Source organism: Prinia subflava, chromosome 2 (genome assembly GCF_021018805.1).
Source record: "Prinia subflava isolate CZ2003 ecotype Zambia chromosome 2, Cam_Psub_1.2, whole genome shotgun sequence".
Classification (NCBI taxonomy): domain Eukaryota; kingdom Metazoa; phylum Chordata; class Aves; order Passeriformes; family Cisticolidae; genus Prinia; species Prinia subflava.
This window is the reverse complement of record NC_086248.1, coordinates 102,363,472-102,381,884: the sequence shown is the minus strand read 5'-3', so window position 1 is coordinate 102,381,884 and position 18,413 is coordinate 102,363,472. Positions and strand designations below refer to the sequence as shown.

At 46.5% G+C, this 18,413-nt stretch overlaps 1 protein-coding gene across 7 annotated transcripts in view; it reads left to right on the top strand.

Annotated features, from left to right (window-relative positions):
• RALGAPA2 (Ral GTPase activating protein catalytic subunit alpha 2) overlaps positions 1–18,413 on the top strand; it is a 96,721-nt gene that overhangs the window by 64,520 nt on the left and 13,788 nt on the right. For 4 of the 7 annotated variants that reach the window (XR_010079460.1, XM_063391270.1, XM_063391272.1 and 1 more), the window contains exon 38: positions 16,618–16,739. The exons of the other annotated variants lie outside the window; for them this stretch is intronic. Coding sequence is in view for 3 of the 4 variants with exons in the window: in XM_063391270.1 (XP_063247340.1) it covers positions 16,618–16,739 (122 nt within the window). In the remaining variant the exon portion in view is untranslated. The remainder of the gene's footprint in view (positions 1–16,617; positions 16,740–18,413) is intronic. 7 annotated transcript variants of the gene reach the window in all.

The following is an 18,413-nucleotide window of genomic DNA, read 5'->3' as shown; positions in this document are numbered from 1 at the left end:
TTAAAAGGATGCATCTCAGTTCTTGCAGTGTAATCATGAAATTAAACTGTGAAATTCAGGGAAAACTGAAGAGGATCCTGGTTGATTTCTGTGGAATTATATAGGTCATGTAAAAGGAAAGGCTGGTTAGGAGGGAGTGAGGAGCTGGGGCTCACACAGAGTGTTCTGAGACAAAAAGCATGCGGGAGGCAAGAGCACGGGGTAGCAGCAGGAATTGCTCGCTCCCGCTCCCTCCGGTGCAACAAAGGAAGGAACAAAGGGACCTGTGGCCAGGCACTGAGGTGGCCAAGCTTGGTGCTCAGGCTCCCTGGGAGCCACTTGTTACCAGGTCCCCCATGGGCAGCACTGCAGCCGGTGAAGGCTCATGCCAGCATAGATTTAGGAAGAATCCTTCCTAGGGGATGGTTGGAAGGCTTCTGGGGGGCTGATGACTCCACGGCAGCCTACAGTGGGTCCAGTGGGATGCACCATGTCCTCACCAGGGCCAAAGCCTGGGTGCCAGCCTTGGAAAGGCAGTTTCCATCCAGCAGGGCTGTTCCCTTGTCCCAGAAACAACAGTGGGAAGGCACAAAGGCTGCAGGAGAGCAGATCCACGTGTGAGCATTTCCATGGGTACTTCCCCAGCACTCCAGGCACTGGTGGTAACACAAACATACCATTGCCAGTACAGGTTTAGGTCCTTTTTCAAACTTCTCTTTTTCTCTTTTGAAGAGACCCTGACTTCACTATGTGGTTTCCATGAGCCATACATGCTGAAATTGCTTAATTAAAAGTTAAGGAATAACTTTTTAAACTGGAAAAAACCGCCGTTTTTAGGCTTAGATTTGGATTTTCTTCATGACTTAGTTTCTCTGTTGTTGAAAATGAATGGCTGTGTTGAGTGCTGGCCATTCTTTGAGGAGACAAGACATATCTGACTCCCCTCCAGCCTGACTGGTTCTGCGCAGCTGACACCAAAAGGAGGGAGGTACAGAAATTCCTGTACCTCTTATATAAAAGATACTTTGATGGGCAGCACCATAATCCTACAGTGTCCTTTAGAGAGGAAGGGCTTCCCCTCTACCTGCATTTGAAAAGCTTCGAAAGCCATCCTGTTACTGGGGACATGAACATGTTGACATTAAGTGAGAGGAATAAAAGAAAGCTACTTTTTGTAGCAGGTTTTCTCGCTGGCATATTGAATTTGTGGGGTTTTTTTCCTTCAGCATCATAATTCTGTGTGTATTTCCTGGTGCCTTTAACTGTCAGTGTTCTGGTGTATAAACAGAAGCAGATGGCTTTGATGATTTCTTTTAACCTAATGTTTAGTAACAATCTAGTGTGTGTACAGTATTTTAAACAAACTCTCAGGTAATTTGCTAGGTGCTAATACTCTGATTTGGCCCAGGCCAGTTTTCTTGGAGAACTATAACTGTAACTGGATTTATGGCACCTCTTTAGATCATCCACCTGGCTGATTTTCACCTGTGAGACAGTGAGGATTATCTAACACCTTGCTGGCCTACGGTTTGTGGCTTCCTGAAGTAAAAGAGGCCTTCCCCTGCCTGTCTTCCAGCTGGCAACCCCTGAAGGGTTGTTCGGAGAGCAGTTTTTTCACTGAACTCTGAAGTGTTACCTGCGTAACAAACTTGGCGTTAGCTCAGCTTCAACACCAAAAATGTGCAATTGACAGTGAATCCATTACAGCTTAGGGAGAGAGCTCAAGCTCCCAGGCCCTTGCTTTCCTGTGTTTCTGAAAGCTCTTTCCTGAACTCATGCCATCCCTGTGACCCTCACTGGCTTCTTGTATTAAAAGGGGGCTTGTGAGGGCTGTGCTTGACAGACTGGCACCCTTCAGGCAGTGTGGCAGTCCAGGCATGATTATAGAAGCACAGAGCACTTTGGAGAACAAGCCTTGAAGCCGATGCTCAGACACTCCCCAGATCGTAAGTGAACAGGGCTCTGCGCATTGAATTTCTGTGTCCAGCCCACCACTTTCCTCTCCCAACTGCCAGCCTTTCCCAAAGCTGAGAATTCTGATGCTCTGAAAACACCATTTTCCACAGGCAGCTCTGGTGGTAAGAAATGGAAGATTTTTCTGTCCTTAACTGTTAAATATAAGTCTGTGTTATCTGAAGGTTTCGAGCTGTAGGAATAGCAATTACACCAGCCCTGGGCTGCCAGAGGGACAGCACAGCCCTCATCCTTAACTCCTCAAGCCTGGCAGGAGAGAGGGATTGATCCAGTTCAGGAGAACTGTTTGAATTCAGAAACCTGTTCTTTCTAGGCTTTTGCAGAACCTGTTGGGTTTTATGCTCCAATGTTTTATGACTTGTTGCCATGATAATTCAGCTCATCTTACATGTTTCTCTAATTGTGATTGATGTGTAATCATTTATTTTATTGAACCTCATTAAGGTCTGTGAACCTCTGTCCCAACTTACAGTAATTAGAGCCCAGATAGCCATTCCATCTGTTCCCAAGCACTGGTTAATTAATGAACTTTTAACGTGTTCTTTGCCTTGTAAAAGCCCTCAGTATTCTCAAGTTGCTGAATAGGATTTGCATGCCAGCATTTCCGTTTGTTTTAAATGCCACAGCAACGTGCAGTTTGGAATCCCAAAAGTCAACACACAAAGTCCCAGGATCTCAGAAAGCAAACTGGAGAGACTTTACTTTCTGTTCCCACTTTGTGTGTCACTTACAGTATCTGTGAAACTGGGGTTTGCAAACAAATGCCTGACAGGGTCTCCAGTGTTCTTTACTGCCCAAACCAATGGGTTTGAATCTTTCCTTGTACTGTTAAGGAAAATACAGAGATCAGTAAACCAAATGTTTTATTTTTCATGTTAGTACTTACTGGAAGAACATTAGAAACATGATACCTGCCTACACACATTTTCCTGCCCTCATATTTCATCCTTTTGTTACATTTAGGCATCAGGCCCTAGACAGCTTTGTTAGTTTTATGTAGCATTCACTACAAAGAGATTTTTAGGATGGAGCAGAATCCACCACTGCTGCTGGAGTTGTCAGAGAGACTGTTGTGGTCCAGGACTGGAAGAAATCAGCAGGACCCAAGCTCCTGAGTCCTGAGAGTTTCTCTGCTTCACCTCTGTGCATTCTGACTGTGTAGTAACATGCTGAGTCAGTGATCTGTGGGCAGGCAATAAATCATTGCTTTTTAAAAAAATTCATTCAATTTGTGTTTGCTGAGCAGACAGGGGAGGCAGTATTTCCAGTGGCAGGAGTTTAAAGAAAATGTTGGGATTGTTTTGCATTGTTACATTCATGATCTGCTGCTGGTTTTTACACACAGCACAAAGGTGTCGGGCTGTAGCTGTGATCTGCCTCATTTGGATTGATCTGTATTTACCTTCAATATTCAGGACAAGAATTAAGTCCTACTACTCAACTCCCTCAAAATCCCTTTCAGCATCCAAAGGCCGACCATCTGTCCGGTCCAGCCATTCTTTCCTCCCCCAGTATGCATTTTAGCCAGTGCTTTGAGCCAGGCTGTATCCTGGAGAAGCAAAATATGAATGGAAATAAAGGTCTTGGGCCTGGGGCTATGTTTAGCAACGCAAACCCTGTAAATTACAGATGGATTTTGTGAAATGAGTGCAGAGAGCCCCTGGTTCTGTGGTACTTCAGTGTGCTGGTCTGTGGCATGGTGAGTGTCCAAGGCACAGGCAGGCTTCCCTGTAGAGGGATTTCCAAAACAGCTACTTTTAATTCCTTTTCCAGTATTTCTGTGTGCCAGCTTGTCATCTCATCACTAATCCCACATTTCAAACAGTCCACTTGGCAAATCCACATGTGCTCCCCTGCTCCTTTTTGGGACTGAAGTGTTTTAAGTTACTGGCAGATTTGCAAGAAAAAAATGTATTTTTTCCTCAAGCTTTTTGGGAAGTACAGGTGTTTTGTCTGGGAACGTCCCAGTTCGTGTGCAGTGCCAAGTGTGTGGGACTCAGCCATAGTGCCGCCTTTTCTCCATTGCTGATGTTCTGCAAGTCCAAGGCTGGGATCTCGTTGAAGTTCTTCCAAGATGTTGTTTCACCGACTGAGACTGAGTTAGGAACAAATCCATTCAGCATGTGCATTTACTAAGGCATGTTTGTAAATCATAACACTCCATTACAGATGATATTTAGGGAGTCCAGTTTTTTTACATGGAGAAAACTGGGATGTTCTTCCTGGGTAGTCCCTCTCCTGTTCTCCACAAGCATTTACACTAACCCATTTTCAAATGAAAAAATGTGCAGACAATCTTGGTGAGGTTTGAGCGGCAAACAGGGCATCCCAGTGAAGGAATGAGAGGAGGAACCTCTTGCTCCTCTGTGGTGGATAGTGCTGTTGCCTGTGCTCTGGTTTTCTGGATGTGCAGAGATGTTCCCAGTGCTTGTTTCTCAGGGTTGATGGATGTGAGTCCTCCCAGTGCAAAGAGACCTACAGACACAAATACCTGCCTTAATGCAACAGAAAGAGTTTAGATGCTGAATATGTATTTTAGCAATATTTTCTTTTAAATCTGTAAGTAGGTGTCAAATTCCACCCTTAGTTAGCTAAATGGAAGCGTTAATTAAGGGAATTACACTTAAGGCTGTTCTCGGTCAGGTAACTGATTTTATGCAATAGACATTTACATTAAGATTTTAATATTGCCTGTGTTTTGTTTAATACTAACTTATTTCTGGTTTTAGATTAAAATATTTTTAGCAGCCTTTCTGTAGGTTTCCTGTAAAATGTTTGATGTTATTTGAGTTTATTAAGAGAGATAAGAGGGATGTTGTTCTATCAGCTGTTAAATATTATTGCATGTTAATCCATATTTTAAAAGTTCAAAGTCTGTGTTAGCTCATGTTTCTCTGTTCTTGTTGCTGTTGGTACAGATGTACTCATATTGAGCATTCCCATTTGTGTGAAAAACAAATTCAGCTCAGGCCATGCATAGATTGTCAGAAAGATTAAAGTGTGCATCGTGCAATTTTTCCTCTTTCAGAAAGGGGCCTTTGATGTGCTAATGTTCACTTTCTCTCTTTTCATGGCGAAGTGCTGGGCATTGTTTCGGGCTGCAGAGCAGTGTCTGCTTCAGAGGCAGATTCAAGTGCCTGGAGCCCAACCTTTCCCAAGGTAGCAGCATCTGCAGTGATACTGCTGGCATTGTCCAATGGATCAGATAGCAGTGTGCCTGCATAGATAAATAGCAGGGCAGGCAGTGAGGAGAGATATTGCCAAAAAAGCCAAATATTTAATATCCAGTATCCCACTTCTGTGTGCCAGTGTCCCTGCAGTTACACCAAGTCACATGCCGTGGGTCCAAACCAGAAAGCTTGGCAGTGCAAGAGGCACTTGCTGTGGGCTCTGAAATCCCACCCAAAGACAAGGCTGTAATGTATTTCCAAAGTTAATTGGCAAGTGAAATTATTTGGATGGACTCATCTTGGGTTACAGTGGGTATTTTCCAGCTAAATGGATAAAATTTTGCAGGCTGCTCACAGGATTAGCTTGAGCTGATGTAGCAGGGGCCCGATGTGGGTAGTGACAGTCATAGTGACAAAGGTGTGTGGAGAATGAGCAGCTATGAATAGCCTTTCTTATGCCAAAAGACACCAATTCTCCATTTGTAACTGGCTGGGAAGGAATGGTTTCCTGAGTTCCTCAGAATATAAGTATGGGAAGAGACTGTGTGTAACTGGGCAGGAGTGAGTGGAGCACTGGTTGTGTTCTGCAGAAGATGGATTAGTTGGTAATTGAATGATAAAAGCCTTCCTTTCAAACTATGTGAAATTTGAGACAGTAAGTTAAACAAAACTTGAATACAGAAAAACCTAACAGCAGCATGCAGTGTCCCTGCTGTGTAGCTTCTTCCCTGGGTCATAGTCCCCACATATTCCACCTTCTCCTCTTCCACCAACTGTGATGCTTCATTAAAAATTCATCCTGTGCTCCTGTGCCTGCTCTTTGGAATCCTCATGATCCCCTTTTATAACCGACATGACTCAGCAGTTAAGGATGTCAAAGAACTTCAGAAGTTTAGCTTAAAGGGCACTGGCTGGAAGCAGCAGTGAGAACACTGAGAAAGTGATGTACTTAGTGGAAGCTTCCCATGCTTGTGCTCAGGCTGGGTCTGTGGGGAGGCTATGCCACCTGGGCACATCGTCCCCTGAGCACCAGGACCAAGCTGCTGGGCATGCACGCTCCATTAGGGCCCTTTCTGAGATGTGTGGAGCTGCAGACAGTGCTTGGAGGCACGTGTTGGGGAAGGGTTGGCCTGTGCGGTGATTTGCAGTCACCTGACAAAGGAGCGTCTCTGTGCTGACTGCAGAATGAGATGTGTCAGAAACGCCTGGCAGGAAGCAGATGGAGCTGATGGCTGTGCGGAGCAGACTGGTGCAGGGCTGTCACCGGGAGCTGAGGGGCAGGTTTTTGGTAGCCTTGGAGAAATGACCGGAGCAACTCACTTGTCACCAATTGCCATCCACCTCTCCTGCCTGTGCTGGCTCACAGGGACCAGTGACTCTCCTGCAGGATTCACCCCCTCCCCTCACAGCTGCCTCTGCAGCAGCACTGGCTTGCTTATTTGCCATCTCAAATCAGATTAATTGTCTGTTTTAACAAAGTGCTGCCACTCTGTGAGTTGGCCATAATCTCATTGTGGTGGAAGTGGGTGCTCCATAACCCAGACACCTTGAGGGTGCAGGAGTACACAGCCCTGGTGCTTGCACAGCATAGTTGCTCACTGATGCTCTTTCCTGGTGTATCTGTATGACCCAGCCTTGTGAGCATCTGGGGTTCTCACACAGGCACAGGTCATTGCACCTCCCACCTGGTGATGTGCAGCTTCCCAGGCCCAGCCCCAGCCTGCTCTGCATTGCTCTTCAGTGGCTTTTAACCTGAATACACAGAATGCCTCTGACTGGGAAGGGCTCCAGCAGGACCTCAGATGTTCTTTGGGATCACTTCGTGTTTTGTCACTCCTTATTTCTGTCATATTTATTCCTATAGGCAGGAGTTTTTCTCTGGCACATCCATTCCCATTCCCCTGTGTGTTAATACCTGCATACAATATGTACCTGCATGCAATAGCCTGGTTTCTGGTCTCATTCTCACTTCTTTTCAGAGCTGGTTTGAACTTGGCCAGTCCTGGGTGCTAAAGCAGGCTGTCAGCTCGGGTGTGCAGCCAGCCAAGCAGCCCTCCCCACTGCTCTCTCTCCACTTCCACCATCATTTCTCTTGTGCTTGGATTTAGAACTTGGTTGTTTAATAGTGTATTGTACTGCTCACTCAGGAACTTGTCCCGTAATCAATTGCAATGGTAAGACTTCATGGTCACCCTGAGTCACTTGAAACTTATGGGGAATTTTTTTCAGAGACAATAGAACATTTAGAAGTTACCAGCAGTGAAACCAATGTATTGACTTGCCTTTTTGTGAAGGAGTCGCTTTTATTTTCACTTTTGCTCAGTCTCCACTCACACATCCCACCTCATAAGTTAAAAAAAGCAGATTTCATAAATATGCACCAGAATTTTAATTTACTCATTTGGGAAAATTTGGAGCTATCACAGCATGCACACTGGCTGAACTGTGTTGGGAAAGTGGAATCCAGGGAGGTCACCTTCAAGGGAAAAAAATGTTTTAAATGCTGACTTAACCAACTGCTTTTGGGATGCTGTTTGGCTGAGGTGGCCAGCAGTGAGTGCACACTGCTCTACCTGTTGCAGGCTGTTGAAAGGAAGGGTATGTTCATTTAATGGATTTTAAGCAACATTATTCAAACATCAACAAAAGGCGTTCTATGTTATATGAATAAAAGATTTCCCTGTGCTCCTTGTTAACCCTACAATGCCCATCAGTGTCATTGAAGTGCAGCCACCTGCCAGGGAACTCTGGGCTCAGCTGTCACAGGGCCTGGCCAAAGGCAGCGCCAGTGTAGTGCCAGCCGCTGGTCAGTGTGGCGAGGGTGGCTGAAGGGACCCCCTCAGGGGCACAGATAGAGCATGGAGAGGCACACTGAGAAATGGATGCCCTGCACACATGCCCTGCAGCCTCTGGCGCTCGGGCAGACCTGGGAGCTGTTTGTCCACATGTGCCATGCATAGCCCTGTGCCCAGGGCAGCCCACAGTCAGTCCCTGCTTTGGAATATCCACAAATGTGTCAGGTGATAATTCTAAATCTCTGTCCTCCTTACACTGGTTTTAATTTAAAGCTGGGACATCCCCACTGGTTTCTTGCTGGGCCTTCTCTAATTTGTTCTTCCTTCCTACCCTCTAACCTTGAGCCATTTCCCAGCCTGTCTCACCGCAGCAGTAAGTCTCATGTTAAGCACCTTGCAAATGGTGTCACTCATAATGGATATGATAATAAGCCTCATTTACCTGTCCCTGATTGTAATAAATGTAAATTACCAACTATAATAGAGCCAAAACTGAGCCATTTAGTGTTAGACCCAGAAATAATGAAAAGATCTGCAATAAACTAGAAGGTACAAAATTACGTAGTGTAATTATATTTTGTTCTGCTTGTAGCTGTCAGATCATCATATTCTTATCAAACTGACAGAGTTTGGTAACATTTAGTAGATGAGAAAATACATTTATAAATTGAAAAGACTTGTTCCCTAATGAATGAGTTTGACAGTCCATCAGTTATATCCAAGGTACAGAGGTGCCCCTTTCTGAGATGTCATTCCACTGTCTGTGATTCAGTTAGAACTAAATGAATTGAGCTTCTTTTAGGAACAAATTAATTTGGCATGTGTGTTTATATTCCATATAATTCCAAGAATCCCTCTGTCTGTGTGCTGCTAAGCAGCAGCTCAGTAAGGCTGGTTTCCTGAGCACACAAAACCACCTTAGTGTTACTGCAGTTGTTCCATGGGGTGGGAATCACACCCCGTGAATGGCAGTGCAACTAATTTTGTTCTAGACTGTATGTAAACAGTTTTGTGGCACATTCACATTAAAAAAGAGTTTGACTTTATCTCCCTTTCCCTTGTCTCTGGCAGTTTAGGTTCAAAGTTGGGAACTGTAGAGGCTGGCACCTTCAGATTTTGAATGGTTTGGAGTATGGCATTATCCCAGGACATTCCCAACTGTACCTTCACCTGGGTACTGCTGTGATGGAGCTTGACCTGTTCCTTGTCTCCAGGTGCACTGTGGAGCAGATCTCGTGTGGCATGTGAACACTTTTGGTGACATTTCTGGCTTTAGAATATCCTTGTGTTTGGGGAGAGGAATGTTAACAAGTGTAGGAATGTTAAATGTACATGGCTGTTAAACTGGAGACACTGCAAGTCTCTGTGTTTGTGTATCTGGAATGACCAAAGTATAACGGCACTAGTTCAAAAACCTTTATAACCTCCTGTCTTTTGCTTTTTGGGGCTTTTTCTTTTTCATTATAAAATTTTAAAATCTAAGTCAATACCAACAGCATTTTGTCATTAACTGATATAATTCATAAAATACGCTCACAAACCTTGCAGGCAAGTCTGCACCTCTCCTACATGTCTGGGTACAGGATAGGAAGGTGTAGCTGGCCCAGCCTCCCCCTGCCAGCAGCTCCTCTTCATTTATGCTGGGAGAATATCATTGCCCAGCTGTCCTGGCTGCACTACCTCAGGAACTGGAGTTTGGCTGGATCCCTGTGAGGTGCACCTGGAATTTCACAGTGGAGGTAGTGTGGATCCTGTCCAAGTGGCTCACTGTGATCCCAGCATGGGTTCTTGCTCTTCCCAGTGCCTTCAGGAGAAAGGAGCAACATCACTGGTCTGGGACACTGGGAAGGTGACTTTCAAGTAGACCTGGGCAACTCCTGTCCCTTTATCTCTTAGGATTGAGTAGGGAACTGTATGGCTACTTTCAGAGAAAGCATATTTGGGGGGAATTATGCCCCACTAATTTACTGGTGAAAACCTTGTGCCCAGGTCTCACGGTACAGAACTCTTTCATAAGCAGCCTCTTGGTAAGATCTCAATGTGCCCTGTTGAATGAGTTACCAGTCAGGACTTGTGTGGCTCTGAACTGGTAACAGGCCATTATGTCATCATTGTAACTGAAGTATTTTTGTCCAAGCCATGTTAGTACAGTGCTAAGTACAGAATGCAGTGGCCGACTGGACCTTGGATGGACAGAGGGCTGGTTGCTCTATGCAAAATGTACAGTGCACGTACACGTACAATGTACGTGTTTTAGGGACAGTTGTGTATGGTTTGTCACCTCTCTAGAACATGAGGAACACATTGCGAACAAAGTTAATAAAGGGGATGAAGTATAGGCCCAGCTTTTTTTTTCAACAGAACAGGTCTGTATACAAACAGGGCTAGCTGGGAGGAGAGCATTGCAGAGACTTTGGTAGAATTACAAAGCTTTGGGTAGGGATGAGCTCAAGTGCTGTCAGAGTACAGAGTAGTATGAGAGCAGGGGGGTGACCTGGTGTCCCTTTGCTCCTGCTGTGGAGCGGTCGGTCTGTAGTGGTACGTGTGTCTGCTCCTGGGGACTTCCCGCCTGTGGGAGCGCTCAGAAATTAAGATGAAAGCTTGTTTTCTGCCTTACTCATAATAAATGCAACATTCTCCCCTGAAGCACTTGGCATGACTAATGTGCCACATATTCTTGCTATCCCAGAGCAGCAGGCGAGTGCTTCTGCCAGACGGGTGCTTCCAGCTCACCTTGGGCTATGCGTTGTCCAACAGTGTCAGGAGCCAGGGAGCCAGGCAGCCTCACAGATGAGCGTGAGCTGGAGCCTTTTGCCTTAGGGCACCTTCAGAATGACTTTGCTGTTACACTGCTTGATTTCCACAGAGATGCTTTGAAACCATGTGAAACCATGTGTCTGTTGTTGTTTTGCTGCGCTTTCCCCTTTAAAGCAATTACTGGCAACCGTCTGCATGGGAGCCACTGTATTGCACTATGTGCGTTGGGAAATGCCGTAGCAACGTGCCCTGTGACTCGGAGCACTCACAGGTTCTCGGAGACCTGAAGCCCATCTCCATCAATCAGCACTGAGGTTCTTTTGTGATCCTGTGAGGGACCCAGGCCCCGCTGTGGTGTGGGAGGTGGCAGGACTCCAGGTGCGGTGCCGAGGCACTGGGCAAATGTTCCACAAACGCAGAATCCCTTTCCAGATCTCTCTGTACCTGTCGGTCTCAGGGAGAGCCATGTCTCTTCCACACTAGGGTGTTCTGGGCTCCAGCCATCCCCTCCAGCACAGAGGGCTGCCTGTCAGTGTGACTGGTGGCACAGCAGCAGAAAATTATGCCGCAGACACGATGAGCTCTTGCTCTTGGCAGCAGGGGATCATCTGCCTGTTTTGGATAAGGAGGAGGAACAGCAGCCCAGCACAGGCTGGCCCTGCTCTGCCAAGGGAGCCCTGGCTCCCCAGGCTGCAGCGTGGACAGATGGCTGTAACAGAGGCTGACCATGGGGAGAGGGGCCCACACACCCCAACAGTCACATGCATGTTACGTGGACCGATTTAAGACGTGCCACTGAAAAGTTTCGATCTTGAATGCTTTGGTTTATAAAAAAGACATAAGTCTGTGGTGACTGACAGGTACAGTTTAATTGCACCTGTTTAGTGAAGGATATGTGTTACTAAAATTCCCCCAAAAGTTCTCGGTGAAATTCATGCGGTGGTAGCGGTCACTAAACCGTAAACAATGACAAGCATTATCAAGCAGATTGAGTTTCACACCAGAACTGCCTAACACCACATTTTAAAAGTACAGTAACTCCATCCTCTTCAGAGCTGGGGAGGACAATTAGGTGCAAAAAGGTCATCAGCCAACACATCTCTGCTAACATTAGTTTTATGGTCCTGGCTTTATTCTGCTTTGGTAAGTCCCAAATGTTTATCTTCTTGTATGTTTTCCAAACTGCTGTTGCAGTGTCAGGAGCAAACTCTTTTTGTAACCCATCTTTGGGCCCTATGATACAATCAGGAGAAAACTGAAACACATGTTTCTTGCACTGAATGGTAAATTGAAAGATTTTCTGCAGATCTCCCTAATTGGGTAGAGGAGGAATTGACATGTGGACATGTAGCCAGCCTTGATGTCTGATGGGCTGGAAAGAACTGTCTCCCTCTATACTTTGAGCTTCTCCACTGGGCCGATGCCCTGAAAGCCCTTCTCCGGGTGGGCTGCACATCACAGATGGGAGCTGCGGCAGGTCCATGCCAGTAGGCTGCATTAGGGTTCCTCTGGAACCACAGGAACAGGCGTTGCAGCGAGTGCTCTCCATGGACCCTGGTGGTGTCCTGGGTGCCAGTCATGGCACACTGGTGCCCTGTGGTGTTGGCACAACCTATAGGCTGTGAAGAGCAGCCAGGCGCTTCTCCCCAGCCTGGCCACAAAACCACAAACACTCCTGTCTTTTATCTGCCCGCTGTGTCAGCAGAGCGCACTGTTCTTGCCATATATTGGTGACAGTATATAAATGCTGCCTAACTTATTTTCAGATAGTAGCATGGGGCAGGATGGGCTGGCCATTACCATCAGCAGGAGTGGGGCTCTGAGAGTTTTGCTTGAGGTCAACATGGAGTTATGGTTAATAAGCAGAAGTTGTGTATTTTCAGCATCTGCTTGAGTCATCATCTTCTATATTCCGTTGTTTCTGAACAGAGTAGTTTAGTATGATGTAGTGTTGTGGTATGTGTGCTGGGAAGGAAACAGTAGGCAGATCCTGACCCTGGGATGGCCCAGGTTCACCTGCAGAACCGAGATTATGAGGACTTTGAAGGGTTTTCAAGGTCATTACATTTTAAACTGTGTGTCTGAAACTGGCTCCGTGTTGTAGAGGTTAAATGTAGAAATGATGCTGGTGGGTGAGAGCTGAGTGCTGGGTGGTACCCACCTCTCTGGTGAATTTTCAAAAGCTTCTGCCTTTTGTCTTCTGCATCCTCCACCTGAAAGGATGTCATGTTTGTTTCACTTTGCAGGTCATCCTGCTGCTGGAATAAGATGTGGTTTATTGCAAATAGCTGATGTTCACATTTCAATGTGTCGGGGTTTTTTTTCCAAACATCATTCATTATGTAGCTGAAATGTTAAAATAATTGTTATGCTGATAAAATGCTACTAGAAGCTCATAAGATTAAAATATTGAGATTTGATTGCTGTATTTGAAGAGGACCTAAATTCCTGCTTTGCCACAGTTTTTTACATATTCATGATCAATCATTCACACCTTGTCATGGCTCTCAATGTTGTTATTTCATGTGAAATAATTTCGTATGAAATTAAAAAAAACAAACCTGTTTGTGTCTGTCTAAAACATTTTGCTCTGGAGTTTTGCGTTGGCAGAAGCAAAATGCAAAATAATGCAGCCATGGAGGAGTGGGTCAAATTGCCATACATAATAAAGAGGAGCTTTTGATCAGCTCCTTCGAGGGTCTGGTATAAGTCCATTTATCTGCAGATCTCAGGAGATGCCCCAAGCCCCTACTGGGGCGTCCCCTGAGCTTAGTTAATCAGGGCAGCCAGCTGTCCATATTTCTGCCAGGGTAGGGTTCAAGCTCACAGCCCATCCTCTGCAGCCAGGTCTGCTGCAGCAGTGGATTTTTGTGTTCCCTGCAGTGTTCCAGTCCTGAGGCTGCTCTAGGAATGCCAGCCAGGGACTCAGGGCTCCCCCCCAGCTCTGCTTAGAGCTAGGGGGTTGCTGATCCATGGTTGCATTTTTAAACCATTAGTTTATGTGGCACTTCATCTAAATTCTGCTTGGTGTTGGTAGAACCTTGGTGTCAGGTGTGCTCTGCCCAAAGCTCGCAGGAGAGCCGTGACACAAAGGTTCAGTGTGAGGTTCTAACATTTGTAACTCAGTGATATTTCGAGGTTGGCTCTTAGGCTGGAGGCATGGCATGTTTCCATGGGGCAGCTCTTACAGAAGTATTGCTCCATGGATTTTCAGGACAGACATGTTCCTACAAGGCAATACACATGAAACCTCATGATGCCTTTTTTACAGGACAGAAGTGTTTTTTGGAGGATTGTTTTATAGCTTGTTCATGATGCCTCCACATTCAAATTCCTAAACTTCAGTAAAATTTTTGTTGATTTTTTCTTTTTTTAATGAATCTAAACTGTTCTCTCAAATGTGCGTATGTACTCAGACAGAGATAGCAGGGAGGTTAATTTCACTTTGCTGCAGTTACTTAATTCTCTTTTGGTTAAGCTGTGAGTACAAACGAGCGCAGGCATCCCGCTTGCTGCCCATATGGCAGGAACTGCTGTGCTCCCACTGCTCCAAGGACCCCAGGAGGGCACAGGGAGCGCCAAGCCAGGATGACTGGTGAGTGGAGCTGGGGTGTACAGCACTAGGCCTCGCTGTGCTGGGGGTATCTGCATCTGCTGCTTTTGGCTTTTCAGTGTGCAGGATTGGTGCTGAGCCGGAGTCTTCCCTGTGTGCCTCCAAAGCCCTGCTGGATCTGCAGGGCTCTCCAGATCCTGGAATTTTCTTCCTCGGCTGCCTCTCCTGTAGCTGCTCAGCTGTTTCTCCGGGCTGTTTTCCCCAGTCTTTTGTGTGATAAGCAGCATCCTGCAGCTTAGTCGATAGGATTTTACTGGGTGCAGAGCAAACCTGGGCAGCGTTTCCGTGCAGCATTTATCCGAAGCAGGCAGCAGTGCTCGGGTCTGCTGCTGTGTGAGATGTGCAGAGCCATTCGGGACCCAGCAGGGCATTATCAAGCAGAGCATGAAAAGCCTTTTCTTGTCCCACCCGCCTGGTTGGAAGCCCACGAGCAGCCCCGGCCGGGCGATAAATCGAGTGCTGCCGGCCAGCCCGCAGGCTCAGGTGGTCGCCAGCCCCCGGTGTCCCTGAGCCCTTTCAGCAATTTTTCACGCCCGGGTCCGCTCCCGCTGTGACAGCACGTGCCAGCTCCGTGTCGGAGGGGCTGCTGCCAGACGGGCGCGCAGCCCCCGCCGCCCCCGGCCGGCGCTCGCCCGCCAGCACGCTCCGCACGGCCCTGGCAACAGCCGAGCGCCGAGGAATCAGCATCTCCATAATGAGCAGTGAATGGCATCAGTCAGTCCCTTTAGAATTGGGCCCAGGCGTGTGCCTCCTCTCCGAGGAAGTTTGGCAGCCTATTCATTAACAAGAGTCATCAGGAGTTCAGCCCATAAAGGGGAGGCAGCCCCGCAGCCGCGGGCTGGGGCTGGCGCTGTCAAGAATGCGTTCTCCTGGGCTTCGGGCAAGGCAGGAAAACTGAGCAAATAACGCTGTCAGCAGGTGCAAACGCTGAAATGCTGGCTATTGATTTTCTTTCTTCAGGCTTCCAGGGGAAGTTTATAAGAAGATTTATCACGTATCAATCATTCTCTACAAGCGTTAAACGAAAAATTTCTCCTTTCTCTTCCCTTTGTTGCCACCACGCCTGCAGGAACTCGCATGCAATGAGGACGTGCTTTGCTTATTCCCTTCGAGGTCAACACTAGACCATCGTCTCCTGGCTTAAAGTACTGCTTTTCTCTGATTTTTTTTTAATAGTGTTTCAGAGTGGTTTTGTTAATGTACTGCAAGTCACAAATGGCACTTCAATATTAATTAGTAATGCTTTTCAATTCTAAATACCCTCACCTGCATTCTGTTGTCACTGGTGTTATTCTCCTGCTCCTAATTTCTAAATTCAGCTTGGCCTTTGCTCCCACTGAACAGCCTTGCTGAGCTTGAGTGCATTTCCCCATAACAGAAACACAATGAGGTGCTGAAAACTTTTGTTTTCACTGAGGAAATGGAGAATGAGATGTCATTCTGGCTCCGGCGAGCCCTAATTCATAAAGTCATACGTGAGGCTCTGCAGCCCATTGTAGATTTGTCCCAAGCGTTATCCTGTTATTGGAAGTGTATATTCACCTTCTGAGCAGACAGAAGCTGCACACAAAAGGGGAAGATTTGCTTTCTCCGCTGTGAAAGGCTGCCGCAAGCAGGGGTCCTATTAAGACAGCTGGAAAGTTGCTTCAGCTTGTTACGCTTGTAAGTTTTATTGGTGACTGGTTTTTGATTACACATTTGAATGCTGTGTGTTCCAGGTTGCCGAGTTTTAATTAAAAGGCAATAGTCTCGACGTTAGCTCGCTTTGTTGCCTGCATTATTCAGGTCGTAATGCATGCAAGTTGTGGGCTGGGTTTGTCCACTATGCATTATTTATTTGGTATATATAAGGTTGCACCTTCTAGCACCTGCCCTAAATATAACTGTCACACTTTTGGAATTGGTTTATTGTGCTTAATTTGTTCTAAGAAGTCCAGTGATCAAATGAAGGGGAGGGGATTGTGTCCCTCTGCCCTGTAGCTTTTTTTCTCCAATCTAGTTACTTTTCTGGTTATTGGAACAGGAATATTGTGTGTCAGAAGCTTCCCATTAGTGCTACAGCCTGTCTGTAATAGTGGGTTTTGATCTGGGGCTTTGCTCCTGTGCTCGGCAGCTCCCAGGTCACAGCTTCTCAGGAAGCTCAAAAGGTGTTACCTGAATTTCCAGCCCTGAACGTGTCTCCTCCTTTTTGCTCCCATTCAGAACCGTTGGGCAGTTCTGATCTGGTTCCCTGCCCGCTCCAGCCCGGTGGATCTGGGGCTGGTGATCGGGGAATGCCGTAGGACAGCCTTGAGTTCTGTACACATCTTTCCTTAATGGGGCATTGCAGCTATGAGGAGAGAGCTCTGTACCTCGAAGCCATCATCCAAAACCACAAAGAAGTGATGACGTTTGAGGATTTTGCTGCCCAGGTCTTCTCTCCTTCTCCCAGCTACTCCCTCGGTGGAACTGGTGAGTCCCTGCACATTATTATTCTCCGTAGCCCCAAGAAGCACTTGAGCAGCAGATGTACACCTGTATTTTGTAGATAAATGCTTGCAAATTTAAGAAGACTATTCTTCTCCTGAATCAACTAATGAATATCAAAAGGAATGATGACATTCATTTTAATTTGTTTTGCATCAGAGCTATTCACACTGCTCCTTTCTTCAGCTATCCTGTTAACCCCCAACTCCGGAGAGGTTAATGAACTTTCTCCCAGTGATGGGCTCAGGCTCATTCAGGACTCTGGGTTCTTGCTGAGCTGGGAATATGTTGTTCAAAAGCAAGACCTGAATTGGGGCTCACTTATCAGAAATAGTTCCTCACAGGGGAAGCTGCTGTTAATGCTAAGTGGGGATTATGCTGCTGAGCTACCAGGGTCAGGGATTAATGCACAAGAAATGCAGGAACAGGGTGCGGTTAGGGAATCGTGGCTAGGGAATTGCAGCGGTGTGCAGGATGCGGGCGCGTCCCATCAGTGTAGGCGAGTGCACTGCAGGCTGCCCTGCAGCACCTGGCCTGGAGCCTCTGCAGGATTCGTGGTGGGGGGTGTGGGTGTGTGTGGTGTGGGTGTATGTCCGCATGCACATCAGTGCTTATCAGTCATTGGCCTGCTGAGAGGTGACAGCATTGTGCCAAACTCTGGGAATTTATTCCTCCTTGTGGATGGTGAGGTTAGTGTGCAGTCACAATCACTGCCCAGCTGCTTTGACTGAGTTTAAGTGAGCCTCTCCTGAAAGGGAGCTTTGACTCTGAAATGCACAATTCTAGTGCCTCCAAAGTGTGTTTTCTTCCAGTATCCAGAAAGTATCTGGTCACTGTGTGCTGGACTCTCTTAACAAAGATTCCTTAATCCATCATTGACACTCCTAGGGTGACACTGGCACTTTCTAATCATTCCCTGCTTCTCTTTTCGGATTGTTGAATAGATTATTTCCAACCTGTATAAACGTTGCAAGACATCTGCTCTATTTCTCTTTAGCCTGACTTGTTAGCAGATATCTTCCATCTAAACTGAAACACTGAAGGAAGAAATTAAATTTGCTCACATAAATCACTCAGGAATAAAACCAGCCATGCAGCATTGTCTGGCATGCTGGCTCTGATCCTGGCGTGCTCGGAGCTTTGTGAGGAGATAAGAAGCCTGTGCTGGCCGGGCAGTGGTGGCCAGGAGCAGCAGGCAGAAGGCTGTGGAGATAAGTGCTGGCAGGAGGGGGGAGGAAGCCGGGGCCATTTACATAATCGCGCCTCTGCGTCCTGGAGAGGCGTCAGGGAACAGGGGATGGATCTATTGATCTCTGCTGAACTGGAATACTAAACAACGCTAGGAAAGCTTATAACTTAAAGCTTTGATTAATGTTTTCTACATTAAAAAGTAGAACAGCTGTGCATTAAATTCTTTTATACACTCTGCCAAAAGTCTGAGACAAAAAAATCACTCATTTCAATAGGAGCACAGCGCGTGCCCAGGGCTGGTTGTTAGCACTTGAATCGTTTATCAGTTGACGTATCAGCAAATAGAAATGTAGATATACCAATCTGTTTTAAATGTTTTGCTGTGTGTGTAGTTGCGTTTCATTTTCATGTTGTTTTTAGCACTTGTTGTGTCAGATGTGGTTTGACAGGACAGACCTGTTTGCAGCC